Genomic DNA, 21,242 nt, shown 5'->3' with positions numbered 1-21,242 from the left:
GTCTGTCATACCTCTATGTTGATTCATCTGTCAGTCCAGTAAAACTGAAACACCTTAAAAAAACACATAATGAACTTGAGTATGCGTATTTTAAGTGATGGCAGGCGTTGCAGTATGATTATACTTTTCGGCAGAGGTCAAATGTCGTTACTGTTGCTAAATATCCGTTTAAGAGTAATACTTCAATAATTGAACAAATGTCAATGCGATACAATTTTGTATGGTACTTGGTATACTCATGTACACACATCCTAATACAATGCTGTGATTATTAGGGTTAACTCTGGAACGTAACACATAAACAGCTTTTGAGCTATATGAAGTTCATAATAATAAGTAAGGGATTTCACCTTCGGGACATTCGTTACAATTAAATCATTGTTGATGTTTAGTTCTGATGCGTAGGCTTTTAAGCATGCGGGGGTTAGCCAGAATGGTTTAATATCCCGGCATCAGAACAACTCGCATGTCCCATGTGTAAGGGAAGTCATTCATACACAGTTATTTCAATATGAGAACTAGTTTTGTTTGGCTTATACGTTTTAATTTAGAAATGTTAATAGTCCTTATGTGTAGCAAATTTCGTCAAATGTATCACTTTTGGTTATATATTTATTTAAGATTATCCTCACACTTCAGGAATATAGGAGCATCAAAGACTATGCAGTGAACGCCAGTGGGATAACAAGTGAGTTTCAAGATTGTCCTTGTTTGCTCGTTTAATGTGCGTTTATAAAAACGAAATATAGTTCAAATTTAAACGCGGGTGCATTTGGCGCACACACGATGAAACTTCTGATATAAGTGTTACAGAGCAGCTTATTACATTTGTTCAGTTGTTTGATCAAGACTCTTGCAACTCTCATATATAATATATTTCATGCTAATGAAATACAGCGAAGCTAATGTCCAAGGCATTCCAGATCTACTTCTTGATATAATAGGGAATATTGGAATTGACATTGCAAAGATGACTGTGTTTCATCTGATCAGGCACCTGTTATGGAATGTACAGCGGGTTGGGTTGATGAGCTACTGCGTTTGAAGGTCTCTCATAAATATTCATGCTGTGTGTCAAAAGCTTGTTATTTTATGTGCAGACAATATTGAAACAAATTCGTAAATAAGGAAAGTATAACTTATAATTCAACAACTGTACGATTTTTTTTAAGTTCCCATAAAGAATGACAGCCTAATGAAAATAACTGATGCGGTTTAAAAGCATGAACGTATATCAGCTTCAAAAACTGTTACAGCATGTTAAAAACACGAAGCATGTAGAACAAGGTGGCTAAGTGTTAACCTTTCAGTAAAAGCAGTATTCAATGATTATTAGGCTTTATTGCAAACACTATAACAGTCTCAAAATAAAGATGCAATTACCCTTTGATTTTGGAAAAAAAAAACATTAAAAAATATTGGAGAAATTTACATGTTGAATGATGTACTGCCTGTTCTGTCAAACCTTTCGAGAAATGTCCACACTGACTCGTTCAACTGTTTCTCCGTCATTCTTTGTGTAAGCAATGCTAATGATAGCATGTTTTTGATGATGTTTTTTCGTAAATAATTTCTTAGCGTTCTTCCTGACGCTGTCAGCCATTTTGATGGGTGTGAAGAAATACCGATTTTCCCGTAATTACCGAAATCCCCAGGAATCCGCCGAGATCCCCTGAACAATCCATTAATATTGATTATTTATCGAAATACTGCATATATTAATATAGAATATTGCGAAATCCACTGAAATCACTGATGAAACATTGTTTTTATCCAAGTTTGTTTGATTTCGGTAAATACGGGGAATTCGGTATTTCTACATACCGCATTTTGTAATTCCGGTTTTGTCTAACTTGCGAAATTATGTATTTTAATGATAAAACGGGTTCAGCTTCGTATGTTAAACGCAATATGAACTTATTTATTAATTAAGGAATAAAATCGCGTATTATTTAAAATCAAATTTGAATTGTCTAGCGCCTGAATTATCTCCAGGGGGTGAACTGTTTTTGTCTTGAGATTAACGCTTCCGGTCATGTAGCGATTGTGCAATAACAAACACCACATTTTCGTGATTTAATAAAAAACTAGATTTGTCTCAGATATGACGAATAGGCCAACAGGTAGATCGCGTTCTGGTCCATATACATGTCAAATTTCAGAAGAAGTGTTGGACCAGTTTCCAAGAGACTCAAATCGCAGTGCAACGCCGGAGCTTAACGAATTTTAGTCGCCATTATCATTCGTTCAATTGAACGTCATCAAAAGATGACGTCAGTATAGCACTCATTCCATAATTATGATAAAATATTTGCATACCAAACAATGTTTAAGTAAAAAATTAACCATAATTTCATGGTTCAAATGTTGGTCACAATCATCATATTCATACGATAAAAAACATTTGAATATTGTTAGGTTATCCTTTCCATTCAGATTTCATTAGTAGAAGAAGTATGTCTTCCACGAGCTTCGTACCTAATATCTAACTAGTTTAATTATAATTTAGTTGTCTTTGTTGATTACTTATGGGCGCATGTTTATTATTCTTTTTCAGAGGAGTATCAAGAATGGTTTGATCAACTACCAGGTTTGTTTTATGCTGAGCATTTGTTATACTAGGTTAAATATCAATATTACTCCTCGCGCATAAGCGCTGGTTACATGATCCATTTTCACACAGCAATAGTGCTGACTATACAAATACATTTCACTTCAAATTAATGATTATTTTCAATCATCATTAAATCATGTAGCTATAGAATAGGTTTAAGCTTACAAGCCTATGCATAATAGAGTAAAGTCCTTCTCGATAGTAAACAATTCATCGTGTTCTGTTCTGTTTTAGTCAAGTTTAAACGTTATGTTTTAAGTTCATAATGATTGTCCAAATTGTGATTCCTATGCGTTTGTTTTATACAATTGCTATAGCATTGATTCATATGTGTGTTTCAAATAACGTTATCGGAATTAAGTCGTCTATACAACATAAACAAATAGATAACTTATTTAAATTGAACAAAATCGAGTTCAATGCCTTAACATAAGGCGTTCTTTTATTTTGAACTAGAGATAACGCTGCTAAGTCTTGTTCAATGATAACACATTATTCCCGGTACATGTTAAGTTATATTCCGTATTTCATACTTTAGTACATATAAGCGATCGAAAGTCTACGTTTCTATGATTAAATTAGCGTAGTGAACACATTATTCATTAAAATTGTTGTACACCTTGTTACTCTCATTTCAAAACACGAATTATGAGTTTTTTTAGCTATACACTCTGAAGTAAAAACAGGCATGTTTGTTTAATACTTCTAAGTGATTTTATTCGAACAATGCTCAATAGCGTTCGATAAATAATAGAGCATACACAATCTTGTTTCTTCAATGAATGTGATCCCATAAGTACGATGTATTTAGTGTTTATTCATACGATGACAACGAACAAGTTTGTATCATTGGATCATTGAAACAAGTCGAACGCAATACATACATCGCAAAGACGATAATTATATGAGATGTATAACAACAACAAAAAGGTTCAAAGACTGATGATCACGTCTTGTCACATGACCTGAAATCGCAGACCAGTATTGAATATGTATATTAGATAGCGAAATTTAAACCAAAAAGGATATACTGTTTCAAAATATATTTAATATGCATTGAATAAATTAAGTAGATGTTATTTTTATTAGCTCGGCTGTTTTCGGAAAAAAAGAGGTATTGTCATAGCCAGCTCGTCGTGTCGTGTCGTCCGCGTCGTGCTAAAACCTTTGTCAAGGTTTTGAACATTTGCTCCAAAATCAAAGTGCTTCAACCTACAACTTTCAAACTTCATATGTAGCTGTAACTTGATGAGTTCTTCATGCCATACCCGTTCACTGTGACCTCTAAAAATATATATTCTGACTAGCTTTCATTTATTCAAAACTACACGCACAGCCAAGCGTGGCACCCGTTATGCGGTGCTCGTGTTATATCATATATTGTTAATATATAATTATTTATTATGCATTTAATTTACTTATCGCCATTGTCATGTTTTTACTGCAGGGGCTAACAAGAAAGCTGTTGAGCAATTTAAAGGTACATGAACTTATTCATCTTAAACCCGCTTGCAAGCTTAGTGTTGTTGTCAAGCTTGTTAAAGTGTATAATTGTTCGTGTGTTCGTAGGCGCTTTTCGAGTCTTTTCAAATCGTAATGTTATCATGTATCACAAACTATTTAAATGTAGGTTTCCTCAAAGGTATACCATGAAGTGACAATCTGTCGCGTGTGAGACCTTTATCCTTATCACGAAGATCCAATGTTATATTAAAAGTTCCAAAGAAAAAAAGTTTGTGCTGTTTAGCTGAATTATTCACGTGCAAAACTCTCGAAACTATTTGCGGTAAACAGCAAATGAATCATTTCCGACCCATGTCCAATTCGTAAGGCCAATCTCAAATGTTAATGACAAAGCTCACACATTGCCATAGAACAGTTCGGGGAGACTTTCAATGTATCATTCCACATTCAATTAAAGAATAACTTGTTATCTTTATTTACAATTTTGGTTTTGACATTATCATTGCGTGCTATGTGCCGGCTCACACGTCAACATTCAAATATTACTAGTCAACATATTACCATAATACAGCTTTTTGAGAATATGGTTGTCAACATATCAAGAAATGCAATTGTGTTCAATATAAAGTATCGATCTTAAAGTGTCCTGCTTTCGCTTTGGTAATTTAAGATAATAGCACACCTGCATTTCAATAATCTTAACAAAGTCAACACACACATAAACATACCGATAAAGAAACGTAAATTACATATAAATATTAAGCCACCATTAAAAGCCCATTTATGGAACCATATATGAAGCTATTTTAATAAAGTAGTCGTTCTCAGACTTTTTGCGTTTTAGATATATTACGTATTACTGGTATACATAGTAATTCATTTAAATATATGAAAAAATCATTTAATATAATTAATTTGCAACTGTTTATTATGTCCCCCACTATAGTAGTAGACATATTGTTTTTGCCCTGTCTGTTGGTCTGTCTGTTGGTCTGTCTGTTGGTCTGTCTGTTGGTCTGTCTGTTTGCGCCAACTTTAACATTTTGCAATAACTTTTGCTATATTGAAGATAGCAACTTCATATTTGGCATGCATGTGTATCTCATGAAGCTGCACATTTTGAGTGGTGAAAGGTCAAGGTCATCTTTCAAGGTCAGAGGTCAAATATATGTGGCCAAAATCGCTCATTTTATGAATACTTTTGCAATATTGAAGATAGCAACTTGATATTTGGCATGCATGTGTATCTCATGGAGCTGCACATTTTGAGTTGTGAAAGGTCAAGGTCAAGGTCATCCTTCAAGGTCAGAGGTCAATTATATGTGGCCAAAATCGCTCATTTTATGAATACTTTTGCAATATTGAAGATAGCAACTTGATATTTGGCATGCATGTGCATCTCATGGAGCTGCTCATTTTGAGTGGTGAAAGATCAAGGTCAAGGTCATCCTTCAAGGTCAGAGGTCAAATATATGTGGCCCAAATCGCTTATTTTATTAATACTTTTGCAATATTGAAGATAGCAACTTGATATTTGGCATTCATGTGTATCTCATGGAGCTGCACATTTTGAGTGGTGAAAGGTCAAGGTCATCCTTTACAAGGTCAAGGTCATCCTACAATGTCAAACATCATATAGGGGGACATTGTGTTTCACAAACACATCTTGTTGTTAAGTGATTAGGTTGTTTTACAGTTTGATTAAGTGTTTGATCAGTTTTATGTATACCCTTGAAATATATTTTAAGTTTATAGCTCCTTAATCATTACTAATTATGCCCCCCTTCGAAGAAGAGGGGGTATATTGCTTTGCTCATGTCGGTCTGTCGGTCGGTCGGTCTGTCGGTCCGTCCAACAGGTGGTTGTCAGACGATAACTCAAGAACGCTTGGGCCTAGGATCATGAAACTTCATAGGTACATTGATCATGACTCGCAGATGACCCCTATTGATTTTGAGGTCACTAGGTCAAAGGTCAAGGTCACGGTGACCTGAAATAGTAAAATGGTTTTTGAATGATAACTCAAGAACGCATACGCCTAGGATCATGAAACTTCATGGCTAGATTGATCATGACTTGCAGATGACCCCTATTGATTTTGAGGTCACTAGGTCAAAGGTCAAGGTCACGGTGACCCGAAATAGTAAAATGGTTTTCGGATGATAACTCAAGAAAGCATACGCCTAGGATCATGAAACTTCATAGGTAGATTGATCATGACTTGCAGATGACCCCTATTAATTTTGAGGTCACAAGTCAAAGGTCAAGGCCACGGTGACCCGAAATAGTAAAATGATTTTCGGATGATAACTCAAGAACGCTTTTGCCTAGGATCATGACACTTCATAGGTACATTGATCTTGACCCGCAGATGACCCCTATTGGTTTTCAGGTCACTAGGTCAAGGGTCAAGGTCACAGTGACAAAAATCGTATTCACACAATGGCTGCCACTACAACGGACAGCCCATATGGGGGGCATGCATGTTTTACAAACAGCCCTTGTTAAAATTACTTCAGGCAATGCCACTTCTGACACAAATGGTTTAATAAGCATTTTGATTTAGATAGTGTTACAATTTGATCTATACGACTTTGGTATGTAGAAAATATACATACAATGCTCGAAAAGGCATCAATAGCATTTGGTCGTTTCTACAGCAAGATTCACACTGTGTTGCTATGTAAGAAATCAATCGACATCAAATTATATGTGTATAAACACCGTTTCTGATTAAGTATAAACTTATTCATGTGACACATTAATATTCGTTACAAACAGGAAGTGTTATTTACAAATTGTTAAGGTTTTAAAATATGTGTTAAAAATGCTTAACATATACAGAAACCATATTTATGTTTAAATAATGTGGTATTTATTTGTAAGATATTGTTGTGTCCTGTATTTCAGTGTTTGACCAGATGTTAACTATGAAGTATAAAGGTAATTTTCTTTTATGTATCGTGTTTGCTTGTGTTATTATAAATAAACTTTAAATTCGATATTAATTAAAAACTGTAGATATTTGTAATAAAAAGACCAAACCATAAGAAAATTAACCATTACACAATTTAAATGTCTAATATATGGCGTCTGTCCGTCCGTCCAAAAATTGTACCATTGGCCATAACTTTTTCACTATTGAAGATAGCAACTTGATATTTGGCATTCATGTGTATGTCATGAAGCTGCACATTTTGAGTGGTGGAAGTTCAAGGTCAAGGTCATCCCTGAACGTTACACACCTTCGTATTTTAAGACGACACATCGCGCATAGGTGCTTGTAAAGTTAGAAGATGCATGTTTGTTTATTTCTTCTGAGTCAATTTAGTCGAACAGTGCTCAATGTTGTTCGATAAATAATAGATGCAATATTCTTGTTATTTTTGTTTGAATGTGATCTTTTAAGTACGTTGTACGATATTTCCTTTTTTTCAGAGAATCTTCAATTGATAAAATCGCAATCAGGTTTGTTTAATACTTATCATTTGTTATACACGTCCGTATTTTAAGACAACCCTCACTATTGATGCTTATCATAGATTTAAAGCAAACATTTGCGTGCCCACAAAACAATAATTAGCACATTTGACATGAATTGCTATTTAAATAAAAGTCGCAATTAATATTTTTAAACGTTAATGAGATAAGCGACATAAGCGATATATGTAAACGAGAGTACATTTGTGTATCGCATTATTAATTTCAACAATTCTCTACTCATCTATGGAATTGTTTTGAGCTATCATACAAGTGAATGGATGATAAAGTAGTCATTCTCAATATGACACAATTTATCGAGTTCTTTCTGTCATATAGTCTAGTTTTAAAGTTGTGATTTCAGTTATTAATAATAAACTGTTTTCAACATTGTATTCCCATACGTTTATTTTATCCTCTGGCACTTACATTCATTACATTGTATTTTGTTGTAACAATACGCGGATGTTTGTTTTGCTAAAAAATAGTAAACTAACAAACTTAACATTTTTTGATGATGATTATAATGATCATGATAGAAACGTTTCTTTATCAAATAAATTAGCGAGGTAATAGCGAAACAAATTAACTCGACAAGTATACCGTTATGTTATCATTACCGCTCCGATTTCATTAGTATATAGAGTACGTTGTATATGCATTTATTTAAAAAGTCGCAAAGACGATGATTGTATTATATATATAACAACAAAAGCTTCGAACGTGGGAAAATGTTTTGCCACATAAACTGATATTTGGCGTGCAGAAAACGCCATATCGCGGACTGGTAATGGATATCCCGGGCGAAATCCCATATACATTGACTGAATTGTGATCGTTCAATATAACAATCGACGCAATAAAACAATGCGTACACGTTATATTGTTTTTCTTTTTTCGCACAAGTTCTGAGCGATTTCTTTGTCCAGGATATGATTTGCGTTTTACAAGCTCAGCGATCCAGATATTAAACGATACGCATTATGTAAGATTTACAAGTTAATCAAGTAATATTCTAATTATTGGAAAGATTGCGACGGAAAAGGGTGACCGTTATTGTTGACAAAAGATTGTAGGCTGTAATTTGTAATGCATGTTTAGAAAAAAGGAAGCAGGGCCGCGAGGTAAGTGCGGACCTAAATAATAATGTCGACGCGTTGACGATCAGTCATCCTAAACCTTTATATTCGCCTCTCATCTTCGCCTGTGGAACCGCATGGAGTATAGGCCGCCGATCAACTTTTCTCAGGCGGTTCGGTTTATGGCGAGTCTCACTTGCTGGCTCACCTTGAATATTATCTGAATATTTATCAAATAACGATTTTATTTTATTCCAAATATCTAAAAATCAAAAAGGGCAGTGTTAAAGTATTTACGCACTTTGATGTTATTTATTTACAAATAAATTACTGCCTTGGAGTGGTACATGATAAATAATTAGTGACGGCGTATTTAAGTTACATAAGTAATTATTGTCATTCACATACCTGCATTAATGTTATTATTTAAACGTAAATTTATATTAAACATTATGAGCATATGTATTGCGATCGTATTTTAATTATGATATGTAAAAATGGTTGCAAGTTTTATCGCACTTATTATAAATGTTAAATGTATTTTCTATTACATCGGTTGCTTTTGTTTAAAAAAAATAGTTAAACAAACATCAAAAATGATTTTAATTTACTTGAATATTGCTACTTCTACGGGGCTATTATTAATAACACGTGCTACACAAAATTCAATATTACAGTTGTGTTTAGGTTATCTCACATATAAATACAGTTGGCGGTAGAACTGTATATTGGTAGTGACACTCTGTTATCTTTATTAAAAGGTTTATATTTACGCAAACATATTCACGTCTCTCAAGCATCTTGTCATTGTTTTAAATGCTGTACAATATTTCATTAGCCAGCATTATTTGGACTCACGATCCCTCTTGTTTTCGTCACACAATGTCACTACCATCTGTTTACTGGAAAGCGAAAATATAACGAAAATAACGTAACAATACCAAAATGATAAACTTGTTCATATTATATGTTGATATTGCGTTAATCTATAAGATCTAATATTTCATTATACATTGTAATTACTTAGTGCTATAGTCATTTTTTTAAACGTGGAGAACATTTCATCAGCCGTAAGTGAATTTACATATTTATTTCAATTATTCCTCGATAAACATGCACTGCATGTTATGATGGGATGGCACAACAGTCATATTTTGAAAATAATAGTAGCCATATTCATCATTGTTAACTTAGACGGGGTAGTTTTCACGAAATTAACGGATGATAATATTACGTTCAAATGTTGAATTCGCGGAAACATCAATGCTGTAAAAATGACCTAATTACCTTATTTTCTATAAGCTCACTTGAACACAATGTGCTCATGGTGAGCTTCTGTGATCGCCTTTTGTCCGTCATGCGTTGTACGTCGTCAACATTTGCCTTGTTAACACTCTGGAGGCCACAATTTTGTCTGATATTCATGCAATGTGGTCAGAAGAATCGTCTGAATGATATCTTGGACGAGTACGAAAATGGTAACGGTTGCTTGAAAAAACATGGCCACCAGGGAGCGGTGCATGTTTCCTTACATGGCTATATATGGCTATAGTAAAACCTTGTTAACACTCTAGAGACCTCATTTTTGTGCGATCTTCATGAAACTTTTTCAGAAGATTTGACCCACTGATATCTATGACGAGTTTGAAAATGATTGCGTTTGTTTGATAAACATGGCCGTCATTGGGTGTGGCATGTTATCTTATATGGCGTTAGTTAAACCTTGTTAACACGATAGAGACGACATTTATTGACTGATCATCGTGAAACTTGGTCAGAAGATTTGTCTCAATGATATCTTGTACAAGTTCCAAAATGGTTCCAGTTGATTGAAAAACATGGCCACCAGGCGGCGGGGCATTTTTTCTTATATGGCTATATATGGCTATAGTAAAACCTTGTTTACACTCTAGAGACCACATATATTGTCCGATCTTCATTAAACTTGGTCATGGGATTTGTCTCAATAATATCTTGGACGAGTTGGAAAAAAGTTCCGGCGGGTTGAAAAACATGACCGCCATTGGGTGGGCATTTTGCCTTATATATATATTAACACCTTGTTAACACCCTTGAGGCCAAGTTTATGGTCCGATCTTCTTCAAACTTGGTCAGAACATTCGTCCCAATGACATCTTGGATAGGTTTGAAAATGGTTCTTTAGTAAAACCTTATTAACACATCTAGTAGCCACATGAATTGTCCAATCTTCATGAAACTTTTTCAGAAGAGTTGTTCTAATGATATCTTTGATGAGTACCAAAATGTTTCGTTTGGAAAATATGGCCGTCGGGGGCGGGGCATTTTTCTTTAAATGGCTATAGTAAAAGCTTGTTGACACTCTAGAGGCCACATATAATGTCAAATTATCATGACACTTGGGCAGAAGATTTGTTCTTATGATATCACGGACAAGTTCAAAAATAGTTATGGTTGGTTGAAAAACATGGCCACCAGGGGGCGGGGCATTTTTCCTTATACGGCTATATATGGCTTTATTAAAACCTTGTTAACACTCTAGAGGCCAGGACACTTGGTCAATAGATTTGGTTTAAACACTATTTATTTAGTTCGTTTAGAGTACATATAAGCAATACAATACAAACATGCATATTATTTTTAAATAATATACTAGGCAGGTAGAATTTTAGTATTGCTTTACATAAAGGCTGTACAATACAATTGGCCAGAATTGAGAAGGAAGCTCGAGGGTTATACTATGTCTCTCTTCTGTCAGTTAGAAGCGCTGCTGTTATGGTGTAAACATCCAAACGTTTAACAATTATTTAAAAATATGTCGAAATTACGAACAATAAAGTACAGTGATAGGTAATTGTACACCATTTAGAAATGGAAAAATAATATAACTTATAATACAAATAGTATAACAGAGTAATGTAGATAGCATAAAAGCTAATAAGTTGAGAAGGAAAAGGAAAGAAGGGAAAAGTAGAGTTTCAGAATAAGAGAAGTTTCGGTAAGAAAAGAAGCAGTTGCGGGACGGGGCATCGTTAGCAGAATATGGTTTGTTCATGAGATAGGTTTTTGTTAGAATCTATGACTATCTCGGATTAAAGACTAAACATGTTTGAATATTAATTAATGGTCAATAGATTTTTTCCAATGATATCTTGAACAAGTTTGAAAATGGTTCCGGTTAGTTGAAAAACATGGCCACCAGGGAGCGGTGAATTTTTTCTTATATTTGGTTTTAGTAAAATCTTGTTTACACTCTTAAAGTCACATTTATAGTCCAATCTTCATGAAACTTTGTCAGAGCATTTGTTCCTGTGCTTTAGCAAAACCTTGTTAACACTCTTGAAGTAACATTTATTATTCACTCGTCATGAACGTTGATCAGAACATTTGTTCTTATGACATATTGGGCTGCACATAATAGGTCAGTTCCTCTGTATCTCAGGTGAGCGACTTTGGCCTTTCAGGCCTTCTTGTATTACAAAATAATCTGATTAATAGTTACGTGCGGCGTCAAACATGTGGTTTCCTGTCGATAGCTCAATGTTACATATAGCGAGCTTGCAAAAAGGCCTAGCTTTAGATACTTTTCGGGATGTTGAGTCAATGTAAAGGTAACATTTTCTTAAATAGAAATACATTTGCCGCTCAAGACGACAGTTTGGAGGGGGATATTAACCCTTTATTCGGTCAATAGGTACCTTGAATAAAGACTTATTTGACCTATATTCGTACACCGTGTATACATTTAAAAAAGCCCAACCTGATTTTAAATTTCACTCTCAAGATTGTACGAAAACCTGTGGATGAATCTACTCGTATTTAGTCAATAAAGACGTCAAACGAAACATTATTCTTGGCGTGGATTATCCCAATACGTACACCTTAGTTTATAAATTTCCTGCTTTCCTGTAAATAGACTCAAGGTTACATGTAGTTTTAACTGGAATAAATCGCTTTCAACTCCATCGTCATTATCTTTACCAAAATGGAAAGCAGATATTAGTAGAGCACATTCATCAGCGGAAAAATGCATATAATATTTATTATTTTCACTTTTAGTAAGGGCGAACATGAAAGGTACTTTTCAACAACTCGCTTCTCATGATTGTCTTAGAATCGTGAACTCAGAAGACGAAGGGTTGGAAGAAGAAAGAAAAAAAGATTCATATAGCAAATTTGGTCAGTTGGTATATAGGAAAATCGTTGAAAACAACTTTCATGCTCTATAATTTAAGCTTCAGTTAATGATAAACCCATTTGAAAGATTAAGTTAATGTGAACTTTTGTAATAGTTCATAATTATTGACAGTAGAATAAAAAGAAAAACACGCGATACATATAAAACATAAAAGAAATATACAAAATATCCAGTTCGGCTTTGACACATATTTTTTTTAAGATAATAACCGCAGTTGTTCCTGTTTAATTATAAACAATTTTTATTGTCAAGCTAACTTTGCAATAGGTTATTTAAGAAATAATCCACGGGTAACCGTTGGTTATTGCGGTAAGTTTGATAACAAGCATCGCAACGACATACCGTTGGTTATTACCGCAGTAATCAACGGTTACCCGTGCATTATTTCGATTCTAACACGTTTTCATTAATAAGTTATCCGCGATTTAAAGGTTATAAATGAGAATTATATTAACCGAACGTCCTCCACTTTTCCGCGAAAACGTGACGTCACCACAACAATTACAATCAAATGACGTCGTCTTCATTCATAAAATGTGCGCGGACAATCAAAGTGACGTCACTTTAAACAACCGTTGGTATATCGGGGTAATAACCAATAGTAGTTTTTCTTCTTTGTATATAGAAAACAAGTCACGTGCCGTGGTAGAATTAAGAAATAATCGACGGGTAACCGTTGGTTATTGCGGTTATAACCAACGGTATGGAGTTCCGATGCGTAGGAATTAAACCACGAGGGCGTAGCTCGAGTGGTTTGATAACAAGCATCGGAACGACATACCGTTGGTTATTACCGCAAAAACCAACGCTTACACGTCGATTATTTCGATTCTAACACGATTTAATTAATTAGTTATCCGCGATTTAAAGGTTATAAATGAGAATTATATTAACCGAACGTCCTTCACTTTTCCGCGAAAACGTGACGTCACCACAACAATGAACATCAAATGACGTCGTCTTCATTCATAAACAATGCGCGGAAAATCAAAGTGACGTCATACTTATCACCGTTGGTATATCGGGGTAATAACCCACGGTAGTTTTCCTTCTTTGTATATAGAAAACAAGTCGCGTGCCGTGGTAGAATAACGCTTTTATCATTTAGTGCAATCATTCAATTGAGATTTGATTTGATTAAATATGTTCCCTGATTTTCTGTCAAAAGTAGCAAAATAACGGATGTATTATATATGTACATAATTATGATGGACAGTCAGTTTTCTCAAATGCATTTAAAAAATAACAAGGAAATTTGTTGTCATGACAAATATTTATTTCCCAACCATCGCATTAACGTTAAGAACCGTATGTGTATAGTTATGTAATTCCCAATGGTAAAAGGATAGATTCAGTTTTATGTTTCAAGTAATGTTACATAATTATGTAAGAATTTTATTTATCAATACAGGTTTTTGCTATATACGTATTTGGCAAAGGCAAGCATAAGTTTGTATTGTTTCTAAATAAGTGTATTGAATCAATGGTTGATAGCTTCAGTAAATGATATGTGTTTACTAAATCTTGTTTCGTCTATGACTATGATCATTTTAATGTAAGACTTATTTTGTGTTTATTTAAAATGTGCACATGTGTGTGTGTCATTGGAACGAGAAAAGGGCAAATGCCTCGCAAGGACGATAATGGACGGTTATACGTGTATACCAATAAAAGCTTCAAATACTGCTGAAAATGCCTTGTCACATAACCTGATATAGGGCGTGCAGAAAGCGCCATCTCGCGGACAGTTTATGCATATCCCGTATCAAACATCTATATCCTACTTTAATGGTCGTTAATGAAACAATAAATAACACACGAACGTTAAAAATTAAGTATTATCCTACATATTGGAAAGATTTAGGCCGAAAGAGTTGCGATTTTAGTTGAATACGAAATGTAAACCTGATTGAAAACAACTGACGTCGCTTGCCTGGTATGATAAATGATAAAAACATGAGTGACATAAGTGAATATTGCCTTACAACTAGATGCAATAATGTTTTATTTACGCTTAAATGAATGTTTCCTAAGTATTAACATTTGCATTGCCATCATATTTGAATTATAATAGGTCAAAATGGTTGCAAGTGTAAATTAAATTCTGATGACATCATTTGCTTTTGTCAACCCGTTAACAGTTAAATAAAAACGTGGTTGTATGATACTAGACTATTACTACTACCACGGGGCTATTATTAGCAATACTTTTAATTTCACATGCCTTCTAAACGCTTTCTGTACAACATGTTTTGTTTATGATGAAACATATATACATATAATACAATCTTTTTCCTTTCTCCAGGATTCAATTTGCATCGCATTTCACTAGTTCAATAATCCAGATATTAGACGATACGAATTATGCAAGATTTACAAGATGATCAAGTAATATTCTAACTATTGGAAAGATTGCGATGGAAAAGGCTGACCGCTATTGTTGACCAAAAAATTATGGGCTGTATTATGTAATGCATGCTAAGAAAAGAGGAAGAAGGGCCGTAAGGTAAGTTCGGACCGCAAAACAATGTCGATGCTTTCGCGATAAGTCATTCCAACCCTTTCAACACCTAATATATTCGCCTCTCATCTTCGCCTGTGGTACCGCCTGGAGTATAGGCCGCCGATCAACTTTTCTCAGGCGGCTCGGTTCATTATAAAGAAGTCTTACTTGCTCTCCCCCTTGAATATTATCTTAATATTGGTCAAATAACGATTTGATTTTATTCTAAATATCGTTAAACCCAAAAGGGTCAATGTTCAAGTATTCATACATTTTGATGTTATTTATTTACAAATAAATAACGTTGCTGCATTGGAGTGATACATGCTAAATAATTGGTGACGGCGTATTTTAGTGACATAAGTAATTTTTATTCAACTACCTGCAATCAATATGAAACATAATGAGCATATGTATTGCGATCATATTTAAATTATGATATGTAAAAATGAATGGAAGTTCAATCGCACATATTGAAAATTTAAATGGATTGATAATACATCGGTTGCTTTTGTTTAAAAAAATAAGTTAAACAAACATCAAAAATAATTTTAATTTACTTGACTATTGCTTCTTTAACGGGGCTATTACAATTAACACGTGCTATAGAAAATTCATTATTACATTTGTGTTAAAGTTATCCCGCGTATAAATACAGTTGTATATAGATTTGTATATTGATTGTGGCAATCTGATATCTTTGTTGAAAGGTTTATATTTACGCAAACATATTCACGTCACCTAAGCATCTTGTCATTGTTTTAAATGTTGTAGAGCATTGCATTAGTCACCTTTTTGGACTCTCGATCCCTTTTGTTTTCGTTAAATAATGTCACTATCTGTTTATTGAAAAGAGAACCTGTTACAACAATAACACAAACATACCAAAATGATAAACTTATTCATAGTACCATGTTGATATATTGTGTAAATCTTTAAGATCTAATATTTCATTATACATTGTAATTTCTTAGAGGTTAATAGCTCGATGCTTGAGGGCCAGAAGTGATAATCGGCCCGCAGAGTGAATAATCGCCTTAAAGGCCGTATTTGTAAGCATCGAACGAATCCAAAACTTATTTCGGATTGTGTGTTTGTCATGCATTATTAAGAATACATTTTGTTTAATCACTCCGACAAGTCATTCGATTTCGTAAATTGGTGAAAGTGGTTAGCATTCGATACAATTCGATACAATCGTTTAAAAAGTGTGACTTAAAATCAATATAAAATAACGGGTGTAATAACAAAAAAGGACGGAATAGCACATCGTTGTTATTTTATTATTATAAACATCGGATTTAGGTTGTCGAGGTAAGTGTTGCTTTAACTATAAATTTTATTGTTCGTCAGTTCGATGAATCCTGGCCACGTGTTCACAAAACGATTTTGCAATCGAAAATCGATTTTAACTGACATCTATTTTCAATTTTGCTACAACTACAATAGAAATCCATTTTCAATGACAAGCAAAATCGATTTTTGATTGCAAAAAATATTTTGTGAACACGGGGCCTGTTAAAGCTCAAATAGAGGTATATATCTAATGTACAGAGAAGTTTCTCAGTTTCGGTCGATATTTGTATAATCCAAACTGTGTGCTACGTGTCGTTAACATTATGTTCGATTCTTTCGTTGAGTTGTGGTTAGTTGTATTGATCACAGTTGGCTGAGACTGAATGTGGACGCCATTTTGTTATTACATAACGCAGTGGCCGTGACGTCACCAGGGCCGACTATTGATAATCGACATTTGGCCCGGCGGGAAAACGTGATAATCACCTTGCTTTGACCGATAATCACATGCATTCGAGTCAATTTTGTTACTATATATAGTAACATATGTATTAATTAGTGATATCATCAATTTTCAAACGTGGAGAACATTTCATCAGCCGTAAGTTATTAAGATCGCCGTTTTTCCGTCGTGCGATGTGCGTCGTGCGTCGTCAACAGTTGCCTTGTTACCACTCTTGAAGCCACATTTATTATCCGAAATTTGCATAAAATATTCATGAAATTAGGTCAGAAGATGCGTCCCAATGATATCTTGGACGAGTACGATAATGGAAACGATTGCTTGAAAATCATGGCCACCAGAGAGCGGGGCATTATTCCTAATATGGCTATATATGGCTATAGTAAAACCTTGTTAACAATCTAGAGGCCACATTATTTGTCCGATCTTGAAGAAACTTTGTGAGAAGATTGGACTTACTGATATCTTTGACGAGTTTGAAAATGATTCCGTTTGGTGGAAAAACGTGGCCGCCATTGGGCGTGGCATTTTTCCTTATATGGCGTTAGTAAAACATTGTTGACACGCTATGGGCCACATTTATTGTTTGATCATCATGAAACTTGGTCAGAAGATTTGTCTCAATGACATCTTAGACAAGTTCCAAAATGATTCCAGCTTGTCGAAAAAAACATGGCCATCAGGCGGCTGGGAATTTGTCCGTATATGGCTATATATTGCTGTAGTAAAACTTTGTTAACATTTATTGTCCGATCTTTATAAAACTTGGTCATAGGATTTGTCTCAATGATATCTTGGACGAGTTGGAAAATAGTACTGGCTGGTTGAAAAACATAGCCGCCATTGTGTGGGGCATTTTTCCTGATATGGCAATAGTAAAACCTTGTTAACACCCTAGAGGCCAAATTAAGGGTCCTATCTTATTGAACTTGAGTAATAGCATACGTCCCAAGGAGTTCTTGCATAAGTTCGAAAATGGTTCTGGTCTGTTCAAATAAAAAACATGGCGAAGTTTCCTTATATAGCTATATATGGCTTTACTAACACCTTATTAACACTCTAGAGTCCACATTAATCGTCGAATCTTTATGAAACTTTTTCAGATATGTCTTTTTGATATCTGTGATGAGTTCCAAAATGGTTACGTTTGGTTGAAAAACATTGCCGCCAGGGGCGGGGCACTCTACAGGCCACTCTACACGTTTTGACACTCTACAGGCCGCATGTATTGTCAGATCATCATAAAACTTGGCAGAAGATTTGTCCCAATGATATCTTGGACAAGTTCAAAAATGGTTACGGTTTGTTGTAAAACATGGACACCAGGGAGCGGGGCATTTCTCCTTATATGGCTATAAATGGCTTTAGTAAAACATTTTTAACACTCTAGAGGCCATATGAAATGTCTTGTCTTTCTGCAACTTAGTCAATAGATTTGTCCTAATGATATCTTGGACAAGTTTGAAAATGGTTCCGGTTAGTTGAAAAACATGGCCACCAGGGGGCGCTGCATTTTTTTTCTTATAGGGTTTTAGTAAAAACTTGTTAACACTCTAAAATTCACATTTATAGTCCAATCTTCATGAAACTTTGTCAGAGCATTTGTTCAAATATGATTCCGGTCTATTGCAAAACGAGGCCATATCCTTATATGGCTATAGCAAAACATTGTTAGAACTCTTTAAGTTACAGTTATTGTTCACTCTTAATAAAAATTGGTCAGAACATTTGTTCTAAGGACATGTTGGACTGCACAGCACAGGTCAGTTCCTTTGCATCTCAGATGAGCGACTTTTGGCCTTTCAGGCCCTCTTGTATAACCAAAAACTCTGATTAATAGCTAAGTATATGTGAGCGACCAAGCGGCGTCAAACAGGTGGTTTCATGTCGATACCTCAAGGTTGAATATAGCGAGCTTCCATAAAGGCCTAGCTTTAGATACTTTTCGAGATGTTGAGTCAAGGTTAGGGTAACATTTTGTAAAAATAGAAAACAAATTTCCGCTCACGACGACAGTTGAGAGGTTGATATTGACCCTTTATTCGGTGAATAGGTATCTTGAATAAAGACTTTTTTTACTTATTTTGGTACTGCGTATATACATTTAAACAAGCCCAACCTGATTTTAAATTTTACTCTCAACATTGTTCGAAAACCTGTGGATTAATCTACTCGTATTTTGTCAATTAAGACGTCAAACGGAGCATTATTCTTGGCGTGGAATATCCCAATACGTACACCTTAGTTAAAGAATTTCCTTCTTTCCTGTAAAGTGACTCAAGATAACATATAGTTTTAACTTGAATAATTCGTTTTCAACCGCATCGTCAATATATTTTCTGAAATGGAAAGCAGATATTAGAAGAGCAGATTCATCACCTGAAAAATGCATATTATATTTATTATTTTAACTTTTAGTAAGGGCGAACATGAAAGCCACTTTTCGACAATACGCTTCTCATGAGCCTCTTGAACTCGTGAGCTTTGAAGACCACGAAGTTGAAGAAGAAAGAAAAAGAGATTCATATAGAAAATTTGGTCAGTTGGTATAATTATTGTGTCTATATTATAGGCAAATCGTTGCTTACAACTTTTGTTCTCTTTAATTAAAGCTTCAGTTAATTATATCCCCTTTTGAAAGATTAAGTTAATGTGACCTATTACAATAGTACATGATTAAAGACAGTACAATAACAAAGAAACACACGCGATACATATTAAACATGATAAAAATATACAAAATATCGAGTTCGGGATTGACAAATATATTTTGTTTATAATATTTACCACAATTGTTCTTTTTTTAGTTATAAACACTGTTTATTAACACACTAAATATAAAAAAGGTTATTGAAAGATAATTATTTAGTTATAATAAGTAATATATGCATATATGATATACCGTTGACCGACATGTCATGTAAATATTAATTGATTGCATTGTATAAAACAATACATTCCGTGACAAATTGTTTGTTTGAGGAATGCTAATTAATTGTACAGCTTGTATATTAACGATTCTATTCTTTAGTGCATCTTTACAATTGAGAGTGATTTTGATCACAAGTTTTCTCTGAGTTTTTGTCAAAAAGTAGTAAAGTCACGGATGTATAATATATTTACATAATTATGATGGACATTCTGTTATCTCAATTGAATTGAAAAGATAACAAGCAAACATATTGTCATGGCAAATATATATTTCCTAACCATCGCATTAACATTTAGAACCGTATGTGTATGTTTATGTTATTCTTTCTTTAGGCCCTTTACTTTATACAATGGCAATAGTATTGATTCAGATCAAGTTATAATTTCCGATTTGTTTAGTATTTTATGTATACAAACAGGTTTTAGCTATATACGTGTTTGACAAAGACAAGCATGAGTTTTATTGTTTCTAAATAATGGTATTGAATCAATGCTTGACAGCTTCAATTAATGATAGATGCATACTAAATCTTGTTTCGTTTATGAATATGATCAATTAAATGTAAGATGTATTTTGTGTTTATTTAAAAAGTTCAAAAGCATGTGTCATTGTAACAAGAAAATGGAAAATAAATCACAAAGATGATAATTGTATTAAATGTATATCAAAAAATGCTTCAACAACTGGTGAGATTGCTTTGTCACATAACCTTTTATGAATATCCCGGATTAAGAATATACTACATTAATGGTCGTCAATTAAACATTACATAAAATACGAACGTTTAGGATGAACACTTATATAAAGTGTTATTCTACATATTGGAACGATTGCGACCGAAATAGTTGCGATTTTATTAATAAATATATAATCCTTGTTGCAAACAAACAACTGTCGTCCCTTACCTGGTGTTGTAAATGATTAAACATAAGTTACGAGGCATTTAGGTGACTATGTGAATATTGCCTTAAAGCTAGCTGCATGTATGTTTGATTAACACTTTAATGTATGTTTATCAATTATTAGCATATGCATTGTCATCATATTTGAATTAAAATTGCGATGACATCGTTTACTTTTGTCAACTCGTAAACACTTAAATAAAAGAACAAAACGGGGTTGTATGTTACTAGACTATTACTACTACCAGGGGGCTGTTATTAGCAAAACGCTTAAGAGGCCCTCTAAGCTTTCTGTAGCACTTGTTTAGTTTAAACCTGAGGTATTGTAATAG

At 34.1% G+C, this 21,242-nt stretch overlaps 1 protein-coding gene across 7 annotated transcripts in view; it reads left to right on the top strand.

Annotated features, from left to right (window-relative positions):
• Positions 1-639: 639 nt before the first annotated feature.
• LOC127852360 (uncharacterized) overlaps positions 640-21,242 on the top strand; it is a gene marked incomplete at its 5' end in the record, with an annotated part of 39,907 nt that continues 19,304 nt past the window's right edge. For 4 of the 7 annotated variants that reach the window (XM_052386316.1, XM_052386312.1, XM_052386315.1 and 1 more), the window contains 7 exon segments: positions 640-688; positions 2,558-2,590; positions 4,062-4,094; positions 6,989-7,021; positions 7,517-7,546; positions 12,676-12,795; positions 19,495-19,614. In XM_052386316.1, the coding sequence (XP_052242276.1) occupies positions 640-688; positions 2,558-2,590; positions 4,062-4,094; positions 6,989-7,021; positions 7,517-7,546; positions 12,676-12,795; positions 19,495-19,614 (418 nt within the window). 7 annotated transcript variants of the gene reach the window in all.

The sequence above is a fragment of the Dreissena polymorpha genome, chromosome 12 (assembly GCF_020536995.1).
Source record: "Dreissena polymorpha isolate Duluth1 chromosome 12, UMN_Dpol_1.0, whole genome shotgun sequence".
Lineage (NCBI taxonomy): Eukaryota > Metazoa > Mollusca > Bivalvia > Myida > Dreissenidae > Dreissena > Dreissena polymorpha.
The sequence above is the reverse complement of the archived record's forward strand: the minus strand, read 5'-3'. Positions and strand labels throughout refer to the sequence as shown.